General features: G+C 38.3%; 2 protein-coding genes and 1 long non-coding RNA gene across 6 annotated transcripts; 1 reads left to right on the plus strand and 2 right to left on the minus strand.

Moving 5' to 3' along the window:
• Positions 1-26: 26 nt before the first annotated feature.
• LOC5513563 lies at positions 27-4,481 on the minus strand. 3 transcript variants are annotated; one of them, XM_032383122.2, is made up of 13 exons: positions 4,257-4,481; positions 3,966-4,178; positions 3,804-3,866; positions 3,570-3,641; positions 3,082-3,144; positions 2,915-2,998; positions 2,593-2,664; positions 2,427-2,507; positions 2,261-2,326; positions 1,775-1,966; positions 1,618-1,662; positions 1,498-1,554; positions 27-1,329 (listed from the first exon to the last, which is right to left on the minus strand). In XM_032383122.2, exons 1-13 carry the CDS (start codon positions 4,479-4,481, stop codon positions 1,210-1,212), a joined length of 1,353 nt encoding a protein of 450 aa, XP_032239013.1. In that variant the 3' UTR covers positions 27-1,209. The 3 variants fall into 3 exon arrangements, with proteins under 3 accessions (XP_032239013.1, XP_032239012.1, XP_032239014.1); XM_032383121.2 differs by having other exon boundaries at positions 2,261-2,329; XM_032383123.2 differs by lacking the exon at positions 2,261-2,326.
• A 1,592-nt stretch (positions 4,482-6,073) lies between these two features.
• Positions 6,074-13,150, plus strand: LOC5513564. 2 transcript variants are annotated; one of them, XM_048733725.1, is made up of 12 exons: positions 6,074-6,190; positions 6,314-6,388; positions 6,797-7,107; positions 7,449-7,752; positions 8,166-8,281; positions 8,419-8,548; positions 8,839-9,000; positions 9,131-9,247; positions 9,648-9,698; positions 9,887-9,952; positions 10,054-10,678; positions 11,001-13,150. In XM_048733725.1, the coding sequence occupies exons 1-11, from the start codon at positions 6,077-6,079 to the stop codon at positions 10,321-10,323; spliced, it is 1,716 nt and encodes a 571-aa protein (XP_048589682.1). In that variant the 5' UTR covers positions 6,074-6,076; the 3' UTR covers positions 10,324-10,678; positions 11,001-13,150. The 2 variants fall into 2 exon arrangements, with proteins under 2 accessions (XP_048589682.1, XP_032239011.2); XM_032383120.2 differs by having other exon boundaries at positions 6,077-6,388.
• A 3,865-nt stretch (positions 13,151-17,015) lies between these two features.
• On the minus strand, positions 17,016-17,421 carry LOC125573279. Its single transcript, XR_007314042.1, has 2 exons — positions 17,314-17,421; positions 17,016-17,149 (listed from the first exon to the last, which is right to left on the minus strand). It is a non-coding gene; the product is annotated as an uncharacterized LOC125573279 (long non-coding RNA).
• Between the last annotated feature and the right edge of the window lie 52 nt (positions 17,422-17,473).

The raw sequence follows: 17,473 nt of genomic DNA on the forward strand, positions 1-17,473 counted from the left end.
TTATCGATTTGAACACACACAAATTATTTACCGTAATGATTTTTACTCTGCAAATAACTATGCGTTTTATCGGGACAAATGTCATTGCTTGTTTTTTTGCGTGATAGTAGCTCAGTAGTAGTCAGTAAATGAAGGTCTAGTTTTGCTTGTTCCTCTATGTACTAAGAAATACCTGAAATATCCTTTTGTGGTAATTCGAGCGTGATATGCTTAACAAGGTCGCTGACAGAGGGCAGGCCACGGCATATCATGGTTAATAGAATACAATACCCTTTATTTTAAGAGGGCAGTCTCTTTAACAAGATGATCGTGTGAGTTCCCGAATCTATGTCGCACTCACAAGTTTGTCGGCATTTTGTGTTATCAGTAGAGCTTGTCCCCTGTATACTAAGGCGAGCGCAGAACTGCGCACCACGTTCACATACAAAAAATCCGGTTCTTTTATCGCTTTAACATTGAGATGTGTAGTCCCAAGACCAAAGTAGCAACACTCGTAAAATTCTGCTCTGCGCTAAGAACCACGTCTCTGTTACCAGTTCACGTGGGTTCCGGTATTACGCTAAATACGGGATTCGCTGATACATGAGCAGTCCTGCGCGACAGGGAGTGAATAATTTTATCATTATTGGCTTATGTAAGCGCAGGACTGCGCTTTGTGTCTTGTGACCTTTTCTTATTTTTTTCTTTTATATTAAAAGACCATCTACTATCTTCTTCTTACTTTCCCATTTCCTTTTTAAATTTGGTATTTTAACACACTTATATTTTGTGTGTTTATTTGTTAAGGCGATGGCATAAAGGCTGGTTTCTTTGAGTTAAAGCAAATTATACTTTTGGGATGTGTCTCATCCCTAAACAATAACGCTACCAGTTATTTTACTTCCGGTACAAAAGTTCACTTCCGGTGATGACCTCAAATCACATGAGGAGCCGGTGACTCTGTCACAGGGCACTTCCCCGGATAGTCAATGCGAGATGGCCGGTATTCGGAGCGTCTTCCTTCTGTGGTCTGCAGCTTTGCTGGGCTTCATTGCATCAGTCGAATGCAGGGCACAAGGCTTGAAAAACATCGAGCATGAGCATGACCTGATGGCATCGACTCGTGGAAAACCCAGGGTTGGGATTAATAGTGAGGTCTACGCCCCGCTGGACAATCTGATATTCGAACAGTGTTTCTTCTGTGGGAGATTTTGTCCAGCGGAACTTTCCCTAGTTTCGTTCCATAAACTTAATCAAAATTTTTCCCTCCGGTAGAGATTCCACAATGGAACCGAGAAAAAAAATATCCTCATTTGTCGTAGTCGTAGAGTATACAACTGCAACGATTTCCTTAAAGAAAAAAGAAAAATATATTGATGTTATTTCAAATTCCACATGACAAGTTGTTTAAAATTTAACGAAATATTTCATTTAGTTTTTCTCTTTGATAAAAGGACGAGAAATCAGGATTCTCAGTCACCTATTTTAACAACAAATTACAAGTATTAGATAGAATGCCTGAGTTTCTGGAGCGCTCCTTCCATGTACTTCGCCTTTCTTTTGTCTTTTTGATTCCTACAAAAGAAGGGATAGTTTATCGGAATTTTAACAAAAGTGTTCATAAAATGAGTAATTTACCTTCATTTTCTTTTCATTTTTTCTTTTCGGTGTTGAATGTCTGACCTAAAGATAACGATAATGTAATTCAGAACGCATAAAATTTCACAAGAAGGTACTACTGGTACTGTTATTACTGTAATTGAGTTAATTTTTTCGCTTTCAGCTCATCACATACCTCGGTCACATCATTAGGTGAGTTGTCTTGTAGCGTGATGGGTGACAAAGGTATTACATAGTCTGCAACAGAATTCGCCTCAGGGCTCGGAGGAATCGTTGAATCCACGGGTTCTCCTTCTCGTTCACTCGAGAAAAGAAATGGTTCGTCTGACTCGCAGAGCTCAAACGAGAACCCAGATGCAAGCGAAACCTGCAAATTAAGTATACGAAAGAGATGCGCTGAAAATGTTTTCAAACCACTTTTGTCGGAATTTCATTTAGCCAGCACTGCTCCTAAGATATTCACAAAACACCAGTTCTCTCGCAGGGGAGGATCAAGGATTTTAAAATGGGGGAGGGGGGGGGGGGTGGATTTTTTTTTCAAACAAAGTGATTGTCCAATTTTTTTCTACTCAAAAAGGGGGCTGAATATCCATCCAATCCACCTATCCTGTATCCGCCCTTGTGCCATACTGCAGAATACCACACTTATCACTTAAAATACCTTATGGATTGTCTCGTCGATGCTGTATTCATTCTCGCCAGAAAAAGTTGACAACTCATGCGGCTGCTTCTAATTGAGAGCGGAGAGGGGAAAAATAGGGGAAAAAAACGCTTATTTCATTTATTGACGTTATTGTCTAGTATTTTCTTTACATATATATCCTAACCTTTTTTACCAAGCGTTTTGGGGAATCCTGATTTCCCGCGCTGTCCGTGTTTTCCTGGATCTGCGGTTGCTTATATTCAATCTGTTTGAGAAAAACGACACCATTTCTTTGTAGTTATATTGTTTGACGATAAGGCTGAACGAAAAAGATGACAGTTTAAACTAACATGGTACTTGTCCGAGTATTCCTCGAGTTTGGCTTTGCACTCGTTTAATTTGCTTTCTAGCAACCTCTCATTCTAAAAAAATAAAAAAATAAAAAAAAGATTGACCACATTCAATATTAGCCAAGTGCAATGGACGAGTTTGCGCTCAGGGTCAGGATGGTAAACCCTGCTTAAAGTATTACTTCGCAGTCCAAATCGTAGATAATATAAGATGCCAAACGTATGCCAATACGTAAAAAAATTCACACAATGCGTTAAGTTTGACGATTTGTGCATGTTAATTGATTAGACGATTTGTACATATTATTCTTTCATTACTTGCCTCTTTGTGTTGTCTCAGATTTACAACCTCTCGTTTTTGCAGCTCGTCTACAAAGTGCTGCGTAGCATTCACTGTCATTTGGAGCTTGTAACAAAAAAAAGAGAAACAATCGTTTCAATTGTTCCAAATCGTAGGTATGAGCTTTTAAACGTGGCACTCTCATTTACCTTTTCACACTTAGCTTTGAAAGAATCTCGTTCTGTCTTCGCTTTGGAGAGCTCTGACTTCAACTGTGGAGAAACAAAAAAAAAATATTATCTTACTGCCGATTTCGATATATCGCGATCAGTCAAACAATTCTGAGCCGATCAGAATTACGCTTACTGCTCTTGACTGTCCTCCCTCTGGACAAAAATCAGACACTGCCGCGACAAAAAAGCCAGGCGAAACTGGGTAAAATCTAAATGCTCAGTACTTTTTGACTGGCGGCACAAAATAGCCCAAAAGCGAGAAGAAATCGATGTTGTTGAAAACGCGGCAGCGCGATACATCGGAATTGCCTGTAATGGAAAATCTCATGATATAATGAAACATTAAAAAAGATCTGCTTTCCACGAAAGCAATCTACATTTGAAAATTGCTATATAAAATCGGGCATTTAGACTGAACAACTTTTTATGTTTTTAACACATCTTTCGAGGAATGAAGTACTTACTGCCTTAATTTCTCTTCGTAGTGATTCATTAATTTCGTCGACATCTTTTTTGTCCCGTTTATTACGTTCGATCTGACAAAGAGAGAATTATTTTAACGGTGCTATGAAGTAATATTTTGTTTACACAGAGCAAAGGATCAGAGAACAAATTATTTTTACTACTATACTAAAGATAGTGCACATGACTTCAAAATCGTTAAACTGTGATATTATTACAAGCATGTTTTTTCTTACTAATTCATTGTAAGCTTCGCACGATTTACATCCCTCTTTTTTATCACCAGGTGTAGTTTCTTTCTTTGTAGTAAAAATAAACAAAAACGTCAGTGAATAATTAGTTTTGCATTTTCACGGGCAGCAAGGAAAGAAAAAATTAATGTGAGAAAATGGACTTACTTTGTTCAGATCCGCTATCCTCGTCTTTTTATCTAATATATCAGATAAAGCCGTGAAGATATCGTCTTCAGACATCGAGGCCTTGATGAATTGAAAAGTATACTGGGATATTTTCCCATTGGTTGTATACTCGTGTGGGGCTGCACTAATTTTAATTACAAGGTTAAAATTCCTTGTGCTTAGTTTGGCCACCTTTTCGTATCGCCTGAAATCCTACAGAGTGAAATCATGCGCAAAAAAGAAATCATTCACCGTTCATCTATTTTCAATAATAAGCAAACAATAACTTACCGTAATTAATTGAAATGCAGTCTTGTTTTTTCTTTTCCAAGCATTCAGCACCTCTTTGTCACAGGAGAGATCTCCCCTGTGTCCTTGTACCGAAAACAGATTTTCTCTTATTGCTATCACTGTAGGCATGAAGTCGGGTATATTTTGAAATTTACGATGCTCGACTACTGCATACTGCTCCTCGCGTTGAGCCTGGTTAGCGGCAGATGCGATTGGTAAATCCATCTCTAATAAAATAACGATTTTCTAAGATAACAAATCGATGGTTTTGTCAGGATGAACTTAAGTCGAAATGAGCGGGTCTGTTGTCCAGTGAAGCTTTATATGCAACTTTTAGCGGAAATTGCGAAATATTGATCAACATCAAGTCGGCATCATTTCAATACAAATGGATACATTCAAAGATAGCATCAAAAGGAAAACCCAAGTTGCTCCTTCATTGCGCAAAGTTATATCATTCCAGATAAAAGTTACGCTTGTCATCGCATAATTATCTTTACTAATTTGGAGAGATGGAGATCACATGCAAACTGATTTCAATTGATAACCCTTTCAGCTTTAATAACCCTTTCAAATAACCCTTTTTTGATAACCCTTTCAGCTTTAATAACCCTTTCAGATAACCCTTCTTTGATAACCCTTTCAGCTTTAATTAACGAGATAACTTACAACTAAGAGTATCAACTATTTTCTATGTAAACAACGTCGTACTGACAAAGGGTGCGCCACCGCGTATATTGCTGTTCTCTTATGAAAGTCTAACATATCGTTTAGGGTTTAATCGGGTATTCAGATATTCGTACCAAGTCAAACGGGATGAGGCTGAGGATGAGGCTGGTGGGGGTGCATGGTAATAGTGGAGGGTGAGAAAAGCGGCTATGTAAATAGCATAGAGTGCAGTTATAGGTGATACTTATAATAGTATATGATGGTATGAATAGTAAAATGAGTGACTCCGACTGCTGGGGCTGCGAAGGATTTCAATTATAGTGTGGATAATATGTTTTGTGATTTGGCGGGGTTGCGATGGTAAAATGTAAGATTAGAAAATTGGGTGGATGGCGGTATTTCTGGTGAGTGTCTCTGTGGGGAAATGACGTAAGCGTGGAGGCATGATGCTAACGAGGTGACAAAATTTAGTATGATTGACAAGTTAAATGAAACAAAAATATTGAGATTGATGAGGGTTGTAAGAATGCTAAAAACTAAAATCTCGGAGCGGAAGGGCAACGACGAGAAATTGTGTGTGGCTAAAGGGGAAATAAAAAGAGGGGTTAGAAACTAGGTGTGCGGGACGAAGTTAGCGGGGAGTCTTTAAATAACATGCAATGATGAGTAATCTTGAATCAGGTAAACCCGCACAGAATTCAGCCTAACATATCGATATAGTACTTAGTGTAAAATAATTGTTTTCATAGTCATTTTTAACTAAATTCCATTTTCCCATGGTCTCTATTTAAACGGCTAGCAATAATGGGTTTTCTTTCCCTGCTAGCAGAGGCTTCTTTTCTCTGTATTACTCGGACAGTCCAGCGAAATACAGAGGAAAGAGGCCTAGGCTAGCAGGGAAGGAATTTTTTCACATCTATCCAGTATTTTTATAGACTTTGTTTGCTTCGCTAATTCACCTCAATGTCAATTCACTTCATTGAAAAGTTGTTGAAAGATTTGCCTGATATTGGAATCTCGTGACCCAAAATAACAAGCCAATTGGACAAACTTGCGCAGGTCTGTCCCAAAAGAACCTATTGCCGGGATGATATAATAAAGGCGCCAACTTCGAAATTTCGCGCTCACATGTGCCCAGTGTTGCTGAAGCAATGAAGGTGAAAATTTGTATCAGCGCCTTTTTGGCGTTTTGTACCTGTTATGCTCCTGCTGTCGGAATTCTAGCAATTGTCATCTTAAGGAAGAATCTCAACCAACGTGCCACGGTAAGCATGATGCTTTTAGAGTTAGATTTGGCGAGAATGGCTAGATATAATGTTTTGAAATTGACACCGTGCGCTTTTGAGCCTTCTTTGTTAGACATTAAGTACTCTTCTTTACTATTTCAGGAGTCTAACAATTCTTGCGCCCTGGGTGCGTATAATCGTTTTTCACTATTACGACTTCGGGGTAGCGGTGGTTTGGTGAGTTATAGTAAGAATAAGTAAACGCTAGTTTTAAGATAATTATCCACCCCTCCCCTCCCTTTGAGCGCATATTTGTATTTGATTCATTTAAACATCGAAGAAAGCCATATTGAAAAATGTATACTTAAAACTAGAGTGCATTTTAGCGTTATAACCTTGCAAAAGGAGAAAAAAATGAACTATGACCCTGAGAGGGGTAGGATGTCTTGATTTTTGAATGTACATATTTTTAACACATTTATCGTTATTTATAGTATAAAGACGAAGAGGTAGAGTGCCAAGAGATTGACCGCGAAAATGCTATTGTTGTAATGTTATTTAAATTTGTACTGTTTCGTTTTATCTAAGTAATGACATCGTTTTACAAAACTGTTCCTTATATGCGGAAATATACATATTCCGTAGGATCCAAACCCCCGAATAAGTAAAAGAGGACGACATGAAAGGGACAGCAATTCGTTTCTCGGGGCAACGTGTTGCGTGAAGAACGTGAAGAAGAAGTGTTTAGAGAACATGCTGAATCGAAAGGATATCCAAGCTTGCAGAAGCGCCTTTTGGAATAAAACAGAGGAAGAACAGCGGGAATTCATAATAAGTTTTCTAGTCATTTCTCACCACAAAGACGATTCTGGACGCAACATTTACAACTATCAAATCAGTAGAAAAACAGTGTGCCAAAAAGCATGGCTTTTTGCGTATGGCATAAGCAATGGAAGGTAATTTTGACTCTCCCTAATGTTATGTTTCTCCGTACTATTACGAAGTCACACTTATAAAAAAAAGTGAAGGCAAGCCGTAATTTAATAATTTATATAGAAAAAACTTTTTGACATGGAGAGGGCAGATAATAACCACTTCACAGGTTTCACGCGTTTCTCATAAGACAGGAGAATTGTAAAATATTAAGCTATAAATATTGCCTGGATTATAAGTGAGTTATCTTTGTCAGTCAGAAATCAAAGTCTTATTTATGACTTCTTTGTAGCTATTCGCAATTTTGAATGCGTGGGTCACGAAATAAAAAATAGTCAAACGAAGATGGTGCTTTTTCTTTTAGATTCCATAATCTCCGGCTAGCCTACGAGGAGGGTAGCGCTACTCATATAGGAGAGAGAAGTGGGCCACGAGCTAAAAAGTCCAAAAAGTACATGAGCGCTCAGTTATGGTTTGAAGAATTTGTGCGTTCGATGGCGGACAGGCTTCCCAATGAAGACAAACTTCATCTTCCCTCCTGTTTCACCAAAAGGCGAGTCTACAATACGTACAGAGAAGCGATGGTGAAGAAAAACAAGCAGGCGATGAGCGTTACCCGATTTCAACAAATGTGGAAGAAGGAATATAAGCGAGTTATGATACCAAAGGTAAATTACTATTTCTAAGTAGTTTTGTTTCCCGATTCGTTATATTATCTAAAAAATACAAAAATTCAAACACTTTCTTACAACAACAGCCAGTGATCTCGCATTATGGTTGGGAGAGGAGCGTTTTCGCTATTTGTACAGATTTGTCACACACACCGTCTTGTAAATTACAATTGTTGTAGAAAAACATATTGCATGTGGTTAAGCGTCGTCTGTACTCTTAATGACTTGCAGTGAAAAAGCTCGCTACCGCTATCGCTCGTTCTTTGTTCAGTTTTGAACTTTCGTTGTAATTCGATGAGTAATCATCCATCGTTGTTCACACTTTTCATAGTGAATCCAAGATTAATCGGAAACGTCTGTATTCGTTTTTGCAACATACGTTTCTGACTTGAGGTGTTCTTTGCTAATAGGTCAACAGGTATACTAAATGTGGAGTTTGCACGCTGATTAAAGAAAACATCTTGAACATAAAGACTAGGCGCCTTAATTGGCTGGAGAAAAGAAGACTTCACTTAGTCCAGCAATCGTAAGTAAATTCTTAATTTGTTATCCGCACGTCTTTCAGCGAATAACGCTGCCGTGACAGGGCACAGGAGCCAAGAGCACATAACAGTAAGCATCAAACAGCGGTTATGATGACAACCCGTACCTTTTTGTTTTCAGAGCTGAGAGGAAGAAATACTACAAACACAGACACAAAGCAGAAGAAAATCCGCTAAAGTACCTGTCTGTGATAACTGATGGCATGGATCAAGCCAAAACAAACGTCCCCTATTTCCACACGAAGTCAAAGGTAAGTAAATCATAGATGCAGTCGTGCCCTTGAGTATTTAAACGTACAAAATAAAACGCATCCATGAATGTCATGTATGCTTGTCACATGCCGAATGTTTTACAGTTGTTTTTAAAAAGAAACCATTGGCAAGAGATGATCCGTAGTAGGTCCGGAAGTTTGGAAGCTGGCACCCAAATTATTTCCAAATTTGTGGTTAAGTTCCCCAACAACTGGGACTAGTATAGTTTGCAGTGATCCTGACTTGCCGATCCTAGTTCCTAGATCCTAGAGTGTTATATTACTTTTAGATGGAAGGCGAGAATGCAGAATTCCTCAAAACTCACGTACTTGGAGTTATATCACATGGGCATAACAGAACATGGTGCATACTAGATTTGCTGCGCTACCCAGCAGATGCAAACGCCACGGCATGTGGTCTGATTCATGTTTTACAGAGCATTGTCAGTCAGGTACAGCTTCTATCACGGTTCCGCGTACTACTTAACATTACCTAATTTGACGGCTCAACATTACCTAATTTGACGGCTCAACATTACCTAATTTGACGGCTCAACATTACCTAATTTGTACTATCTACAGAAAGGAAGTTTGCCACCAACTCTTTATTGGCAAAAGGACAACTGCTCTCGAGATTGCAAGAACGTGTATATACTTGGATTTTGTGCTTTCCTTGTAGCCATCGGTGCTTTTAAAAAGGTAATTGTGCAAACACCACCTACTTCAAAAAATGTTGTCTGGTAATTGGCCCTTATATGTAGTATTTGGTAGTAGCTATAGGAAGAAATGCAACAGCCTAGGTTTGAACCAATGAAATAAGTCATTTTGCTGCAATCTACAATATCTAGATTATTTTATAGATGCCCTTCACCCCCTCTCCCTATTCATTTATTCAACTTCGCTCTAAACAGCAAACTCCTCATATATTTTTCAGTTTCTTGGATAGACCCCTATTCGGAATTTCCGTGGCTTAGACCCCCCCTCCCCACCCTGGCAGACGCCAACAGTGGACTAGACACTGAAAGTTTATATTCGTAGTGAGTTTAGTTTAGAAGTTACCATTTTGATGACGTCAGGCGTTGTTTTTATATTCTTTAAGGTCAAACTTTCCTACTTAATGGTCGGGCACACGCACGAGGATGTGGACCAGGTAAATTAAAAATAATTGAAGCAAAGATGGCGGAATATGAGTAACGTGACGTTACACAACTCAGCCGCGGCAGACATGTCAAACAAGCAGATTTTTATTTTCTTTCCGTCCCTTACGTCCGTTGGAATCAATGTCTTTATCCAAATCAGTTTTTTTAATAAAAAGGTTGTGGATTTTTTTTCTTTTAGATGTTTAGTCGAATAAGTGGCGGTCTCAAGAGGAAGAACGCAGAGACAATTGATGCGCTACGGAGGGTAATAGCAGAAAGCTACACGTCCCTTACGTCCGTTGGAATCAATGTCTTTATCCAAATCAGTTTTTTTAATAAAAAGGTTGTGGATTTTTTTTCTTTTAGATGTTTAGTCGAATAAGTGGCGGTCTCAAGAGGAAGAACGCAGAGACAATTGATGCGCTACGGAGGGTAATAGCAGAAAGCTACACGCCTCGCCCTTGTACATCTTTAATGAATGCGATTTTTGATATCAAGGAGTGGCTACGACCATATATCCTTGGTTTCAAAAATCACAGTCACCCACATTATTTGCGATTTAAGAAGAATGGCAGGGGCGAGGTGGAGATGGTTTTACCGCTACTGGGCAACAGACCAGCAGTGGTATCCAGCTAAACCTTTCGTGGCCATGTACACACCACCTGTTGGAAAACCTTCCCTTGTGAGACCTGAGAATAACAAGAATCCAAGTCCCGACGAAATGGCGGAGAAACTGAAGAATGTTAGGTCTCGGCTAAGCGGTACAGATAGCAATTGGTGGGAGTCCTTCATTCAGAACGAACGACCCAAGTGGCAATGTTGGGAGGCAATGACTGATGAAGAATACCAGGAAGCTGGCGCTCTTGCATTCGACATCAGCAATTTGAAATACAAGGAGCCTCCCCCAAAACAAGAAGAAGAAGACGACCGGATAAATCAGGCAGAGGAAGCAATATTGAGACAGATGAACAAGGAACTAAAATTTGCTGGGGTAATTATGAAACTTTACTTATTTAGTGGAAACTAGCTCTCACAATTCCTGATTTGATTGGTTACGCTGTTGGGTATATATAACAACATTAGAATTTTAGTTTTCTATGAGTCTCTAGATGGTCACCTAGAGAACGAGAATGGTGATCTAACAATTTTAGCATACATATAGTTTTGACAAGAGCGCGAGGTGTACGGTTAATACGCTTAGCTCTTCGTCCTTAAACTCGAATGATTAGATTCGACTAGATGAGCATATCAGATTTTGATTACCGTTATAGTTTAATAATTTGTATAAAGTTCTTGTATTTTTTGTCAAACAGGTCAAATCAACAAATGCCCCTCCAAAGAAGCCTAAAAGAAGAAAGCTTAATAAAGAAAACAAATGAATGGTGTACGCCGATGTGGAGCTTAGTGGAGAGGACGCTTGTTGGAGTTTATTACTACCGATTGCAGTGTCAAAATGTACCCTTTGGATTTCCGGAGTAGACCATACACGGAGTACACCAGGTATAGAGAAATGGTATATAACTTTGAGACTGAGTTTTTTGGATCCCTATGGTTTTGCATCGCCTGCCTGCCCGCGCAAGCTGATAACCACGCTTTGCTGACACGGTCGCCTTCACAGAGCAGTGCTGCGCTGAGATTGGTTTGTCGGCATTTTGTCATGTTTTATCGGTAGAGCTTGTCACCTGTAACTAGGGCGAGCGCAGAACTGCGCACCGGTTCTGTTATCGATTTAACATTTAGATGTGTACTCCCCAGAGCAAAGTAGCAACACTCATAAAATAAAGAATGACTGACAGTGATAATAAGTTTGTTAAGCACTACGTTTTATGATAGAGCTTCTTGGATTTTTAATCAATGTGTTTGAGTTAAAATACGAAACTAAGCCGAGTAGATTAACCAAGTGGCAGGTACAAGGGCATAAGCTGCTCTGCGCTAGGTAGAAGTTCACATGGGTTCCGATATCACGCTAAATACGGGATTCGCTGATACATGAGCAGTCCTGCGCAACAGGAAGTGAATAATTGTATCATTATTGGCTAATGCGAGCGCAGGGCTGCGCTCAAGTTTTGCCGTTTCGCGTTACTTTCATAACGAGCCCGAAATTTCTCAAAATAAGCGAGTACTTAACAGATAATTGAGAAGCACAATGGATATAGTGACACGTTTATTTTTAATCAATATGTTCCGATGTTACGCTAAATACTGGATTCGCTGATACATGAGCAGTCCTGCGCTAAAGGAAGTGAATAATTATTGGCTAATGCAAGAGCAGGACTGCGCTTTGTGTCTTGTGACCACTTGCAATGATAAGCACTCCAACTCGCGTTGCTTCACGTTATAGCCGGCTTGATCATACTAATGTTATTTATGATTTGATAAGATAACGGCCGCTTTGCTAACAGTGAAGTACAAAATATCTTGAAAGATAAGCACAAAACGGTGCAGTCGTGCGCGAAACTCGTAATTAACTCACAAGTTTTCCCGTTTCGCATCACTTTCATAACTATATACATGTTTACTTTTAAACAACATGTTTGATTGAAAATACGAAACTAAGCAGAGTAGATTAACCAAGTGGCAGGTACAAGGGCATAAGCTGCTCTGCGCTAGGTAGAAGTTCACATGGGTTCCGATATCACGCTAAATACGGGATTCGCTGATACATGAGCAGTCCTGCGCAACAGGAAGTGAATAATTGTATCATTATTGGCTAATGCGAGAGCAGGGCTGCGCTCAAGTTTTGCAGTTTCGCGTTACTTTCATAACGAGCCCGAATTTCTCAAAATAAGCGAGTCCTTAACAGATAATTGAAAAGTACTCTGGATATAGTGAGAAGTTTATTTTTAATCAATATGTTTGAGTTACAATACGGAACTAAGCCGAGTAGATTAACCAGGTTAATTAACCAGGCGCTAGGTAGCAGTTCACGTGGGTTCCGATATCACGCTAAATACGGGATTCGCTGATACATGAGCAGTCCTGCGCTAAAGGAAGTGAATACTTGTAGAATTATTGGCTAATGCAAGCGCAGGACTGCGCTTTGTGTCTTGTGACCACTTGCAATGATAAGCACTCCAACTCACGTTGCCTCGCGTTATAGCCGGCTTGATCATTCCGAGTTTACTGTTAAGCGACCATAGATGGATATTTGTATGGTTGCATGCGCATTTACAACTAAAGCAAAGTAACAAGTCCGCCGTGGCCGATTAAGGCTTGCCAAGCTTCCAGTTGAAATTGGAAAATAACGCAAGGACTCTTCTGGGATACAAGGTATTTAAAGAAATATCATAAACTCCGAAAATAAGGAAGGCATTATATTGGAGTTAGTCGATTAACTCTAAGGAGGAGATACACGAAGGATGTTCCAGTATTTGAGAACACTGTTCTTAACGCGCCAAAACAATCCCGCCAAATTAGCACCCTTCAAGTAAGCTAAAAATAATACACATATCAAACACAAAAAGTACCAATTTGAGAAACTATAATAATAAAAGAAGAACTGTGGAAATAATGTCGCTCCTTTTTAGCTTATTGTATTTAGTCAAAGGAAGGTGTTTTCGTTCAGACTTTCAGAGGTTTTGTTTTACCTTTTGTTTGAGAATTAACAAAGGCTTTACCCCTGTTGACATGTAATAACCAGATATTTATGCCATACAGAGTAGTCTGGTTATTGTATGTCAACACCTCCTTGATGTCACCGAGATCTATAACGTCTGATTGGCTCAAACCGCGCAGATCTGCGCCGTGCAAACCCCAAATCATAGCTCGATAGCTGATTGGTTTAACCTTGAGCAGAACTGCGTACGGGGTCAGGACCCTAAGATGTTTCCACTTAATAGTTTTTTTTTCCAGTTTAGAATTGATCTCTGTTTTAAATGTTTTGCTAAAATATGCTGCTCATCATCCATGCCTTCGTTCAGTCTCACATCATGGCTTTTGGGTATTAACAGTTCACCTGAATCAGATAAAATTGCTCGCTGTTATTTTAATTTTCTAATTTTCTTAAAACATGAGAACAAACATAGAGGAAAACAAATATGATTAGATTAGTATCTTTACCAAACAAAAACAGACAGCAGATCAATATTGGCTTTATACGAGAAAGAAAAAGAGACATTTTGACGTTTTTGTGTATTCATCATAATATATAGATTTAGGCACTGCCTAAAAGCGGAGCCAGCATTTAACACCTTTTTGTGTTGACTGATAGGGGTAGTTTTAGGGGGCTCTTGGTGTCTCTAGTATGTTTTATTTAATAAGATTAAAAATATGTCAAATTTTACTGCCATGTAATTATGAATTGTAAAGGCCCCTCCAAATGGATCAAGCAAGTACTCATTCAATAATATTAAATATGCAGTATGAAAGTTAACAAAATACTAAAACTTGGTGTGAAAAAGGCTGTCAAAGTTAAAGGTGTCTTAGTTGACGAGAATATTATTTCAAGAGTCTAATGGTCAATTTATATTTCCCTTTATAGAAGTTCCACTATATATATTTTTTATTAAAACACCATTCTAACAAGCTTTGACCTTGTGAAGAATATATCAAGGATGTAACAGCATTCCAAAGATTTAGATGCCATACTGTAGTTCAGGGGCGGATCTAGCTTTTTGCCAAGAGGGGGGGGGGGGTGTATTGGGCCCAAACACATTTTCGTCATTATTTTACCTTCGTAACGATTTTGGAATGAAAAGATACACTGAAAACAATAAAAAAAGAAAGCCTAAGGGGAGGTTTGAACCCCCTAACCCTCCCCCCATAGACCCGCTACTGTCCCGCAACTGATTATTCAGAAGAATGTGTTGAAACTAAACTCCACAAATATACCTCCTGTCATGCATTACATATTGGTGCACCCACCCTTTGGCCTGTTGGTTTTAGAAACCCTGGATCCACACATACTGGCTACTCAAAAATGAATGCAATGGAGGCAAATCCTAAATTATTACTGAAAGAGCTTAATTCCAATTTTTAATTTCAAACCAAACCATGTTAGGGTTATAGAGAAATAAATATAACAAAAAGTCAATGGGGAGAAGAAAAAGGGAGAAATGAATTACTCTATTTGAAAAAATGTGACTACTTTAAAAAATATATAACAATAATGCAATAAAAGCTTAAATGAGCATATTCCTAACATTTCCCCCTTTCTCTTTACATATGGGTTTGATATAAAACTGTTCTCTTTACAGATTTATTATTGAAAAAGCACAAGTTTGATGTTGTCTTTATATAATTTAAGTACCTTGCTCCCAGGGGGGAGGGGGGGACTTTGAGAAACGTGAGTTAGAGAGAAAGGGGTGCTCGACAGCATAATCAATTTTAACCCTAAGGGATAGCACTAAGGGCGTGGTAAACAACAATTCTTACCCCTAAGAGACAGCACATTGGGTGTGGCCATACGAATTTTTAACCCTGAGAGATAGCATTAAAAAAACAATGCTGGTTTTAATTTGCTGACGGATCCTATATTGTTATGTTACCTAAAAATAAAGTAGAAAGTATTAACCGATCAGTTGACTTGTGGTTTATTGTAAAATACATTTCAAGCGATTGGGCCACCATTGAGTGTGAGACACCCTTAAAGATAGCAGAATCGGAAAAATCCTCCTCCCCGGGCGTGAAAACCCCTAAAAGATAGCAGAGTTGGAAAAATCCTAAAACACACCCTAAGAGATAGCAGTTGGTAAGAATTTTATACGGTAAAAGATAGGTCGAGCACCCCCGTCTATCTTTCTGGAGAGTCCCCCCCCCCCCCCCCCCCCCCCGGGGTTGCTCTAATGAAAAACCCTTCTTTTGATAGGAGTTTCATTGTATCAAAGCTACATTCTGACCAGATTTGCCCTTGCAAAGAGGCAAATGCTACTCCAAAATTAAATGCAATGGAGGAGAACAAATTGATTGAAAATGTCTAATTTCAAACCTATTACCTATTTTAATTTATTTAGGGTACAGAGAGGAAACAGCAAATAATATCAATAGTCAAGAGAGAGAGAGAGAGAGAGAGAGAGAGAGAGAGAGAGAGAGAGAGAGAGAGAGAGAGAGAGAAAAGGAAGGAATTGGACTATAGCTGCTTTGATAAAAAAAATTATCAGTAATGCAGTAAGTATTTTTTCTTTCAAAACAACATTTTCATCATGCCATTTATGACCTTATTAACTTTCCACAACTATTTGAATAATAAATAAATTATTTGAATATTTGAATAATAAATAAATAAACACAATAGATAGTATGCAAGATGCAGACAATATAAGCTAAGCAAAAAGAATATAGGTAATAAGGGTTTGCATTTTGTGTTTTTATTTTCGATGAGAAAATTATCTTGTAACTGTAAAGTTAATGTAAGTTAAGTATGTTAATGTTGAAAAAATGTTGCTGTATCTTTGAAAAGACTAAATAAACAGAATATAAAGACAAGAAAGGTCTTCTTTAGCAATATATGACAGGATGGTATTTGTCAGCCTTTATTAAATATCTCAACGCAGTCAATAAAGTATAGAGAGAACGAAGAATATAAAAGGATGTTGTTATGCTCAAATTGTTTGATTTGGACCACGAATTCTCAAAGCAAACTCTATAAACAAATGTATAAATCGAAAAGCTAAGTGACATTGATACAGTAACTATACTACTACGTATTTCTGTCGTTAAATTTTTACTTACCGTGAGGAGTATATGCCTGAATTTGTAGAACTTGTAAGTATTTACACTTTCATGTCAATTGTCAATTTAACACTTTCATGGCAATTGCCAGTGGAATGAAAACCACTTAAGTGCACCAGTCCCTTAGATTCAACTGAGGAGTTCCAAATAAGAAATTTCGAAATCGCTCAAAATTGGTTTAAAGTTAGCCCCTGGTTCTCTTATCATGGTTAAAAAGTTTGAGTTACATACAATAAATATTTTTCGAGAAATTCCGAATTTACGATTTTGCCTATAAAATCGCCGATTTGGGGGCATTTTTCACCTTTCGTAAAAAATCGCAAAATATTCTTTAAATATACGCGGAATTAAAAATAGCGATACAGATCCTTAGAAAGGAGTTGATAAGGTATAAATCGAGTGGTTTCTTTACTTTTTCCGGCAAAAAAAGTATATTTTATTGCTGTCGAAACATGTCCATAAAAAATGTCGACTTGAATAATAGCTTAAATTAGGGGCTTATAAAACCGATGGTACATGGATTTTCGCAGAAATTTTGCACTTTGAGCAAACATTGGTGTTATTTCTTTCGATTCAGCAAATAAAAAATTGGGGGAATCAAATTCCCGAATTATAATGAAGCCGAACGCAACCCCATGTCGAGCTCAAATAACACGCGATTTTCTTGACAGCCGTCTTTATTAGATACACATACCTGTTTGTACAGGAGACAAACCACAGATAATAAACTCTACCCTTGCTGTATACTAATCTCAGATGCTGTATAATTGTCTTGGTTCATCCTTGGAAGTTACTGGAAGTCAATAAAGACATTACAATGAAAAATATTTGCTATTTTGTACAGACTTTCAGTTCAGAACACCTGCCGGAATGGCAAACTTTGAAGGATTTGTTTGGGTTTTAAAGTTTCTTTACGCTCAATTGAAGTAAAAGATATTCAAACACGTCAGTTCTTACCTTCTGCCCAAGAGGTTTCTGGGAGAAAAGCCGATTTGTAAGATTAATTTCAATGAAAGGTCAAGTACTTGAACACGAGTCTGGTTTCAGATGACAACTGATCAGCGGTCTACCAGATGAGAATGCATGAATTTGCAAAGGAAACCCGATATAAAGAATA

This window comes from Nematostella vectensis, chromosome 10, assembly GCF_932526225.1.
Source record: "Nematostella vectensis chromosome 10, jaNemVect1.1, whole genome shotgun sequence".
In the NCBI taxonomy this organism is placed as follows: Eukaryota; Metazoa; Cnidaria; class Anthozoa; order Actiniaria; family Edwardsiidae; genus Nematostella; species Nematostella vectensis.

What these genes read in the sequence shown, in the direction of transcription:
- LOC5513563 (XM_032383121.2), bottom strand. Translation starts at nt 4,481, where the DNA reads ATGGATTTACCAATCGCATCTGCCGCTAACCAGGCTCAACGCGAGGAG. An exon ending in CACCTAATGATGTGACCGAG is followed by an intron (nt 1,663 to 1,774) that starts GTATGTGATGAG and finishes CGTTATCTTTAG; the next exon opens with GTCAGACATTCAACACCGAA. An exon ending in GGAGCGCTCCAGAAACTCAG is followed by an intron (nt 1,330 to 1,497) that starts GCATTCTATCTA and finishes TTTTTCTTTAAG; the next exon opens with GAAATCGTTGCAGTTGTATA.
- LOC5513564 (XM_032383120.2), top strand. Translation starts at nt 6,077, where the DNA reads ATGAAGGTGAAAATTTGTATCAGCGCCTTTTTGGCGTTTTGTACCTGT. An exon ending in ATTTCCACACGAAGTCAAAG is followed by an intron (nt 8,549 to 8,838) that starts GTAAGTAAATCA and finishes TATTACTTTTAG; the next exon opens with ATGGAAGGCGAGAATGCAGA. An exon ending in CGCACGAGGATGTGGACCAG is followed by an intron (nt 9,699 to 9,886) that starts GTAAATTAAAAA and finishes TTTTTCTTTTAG; the next exon opens with ATGTTTAGTCGAATAAGTGG.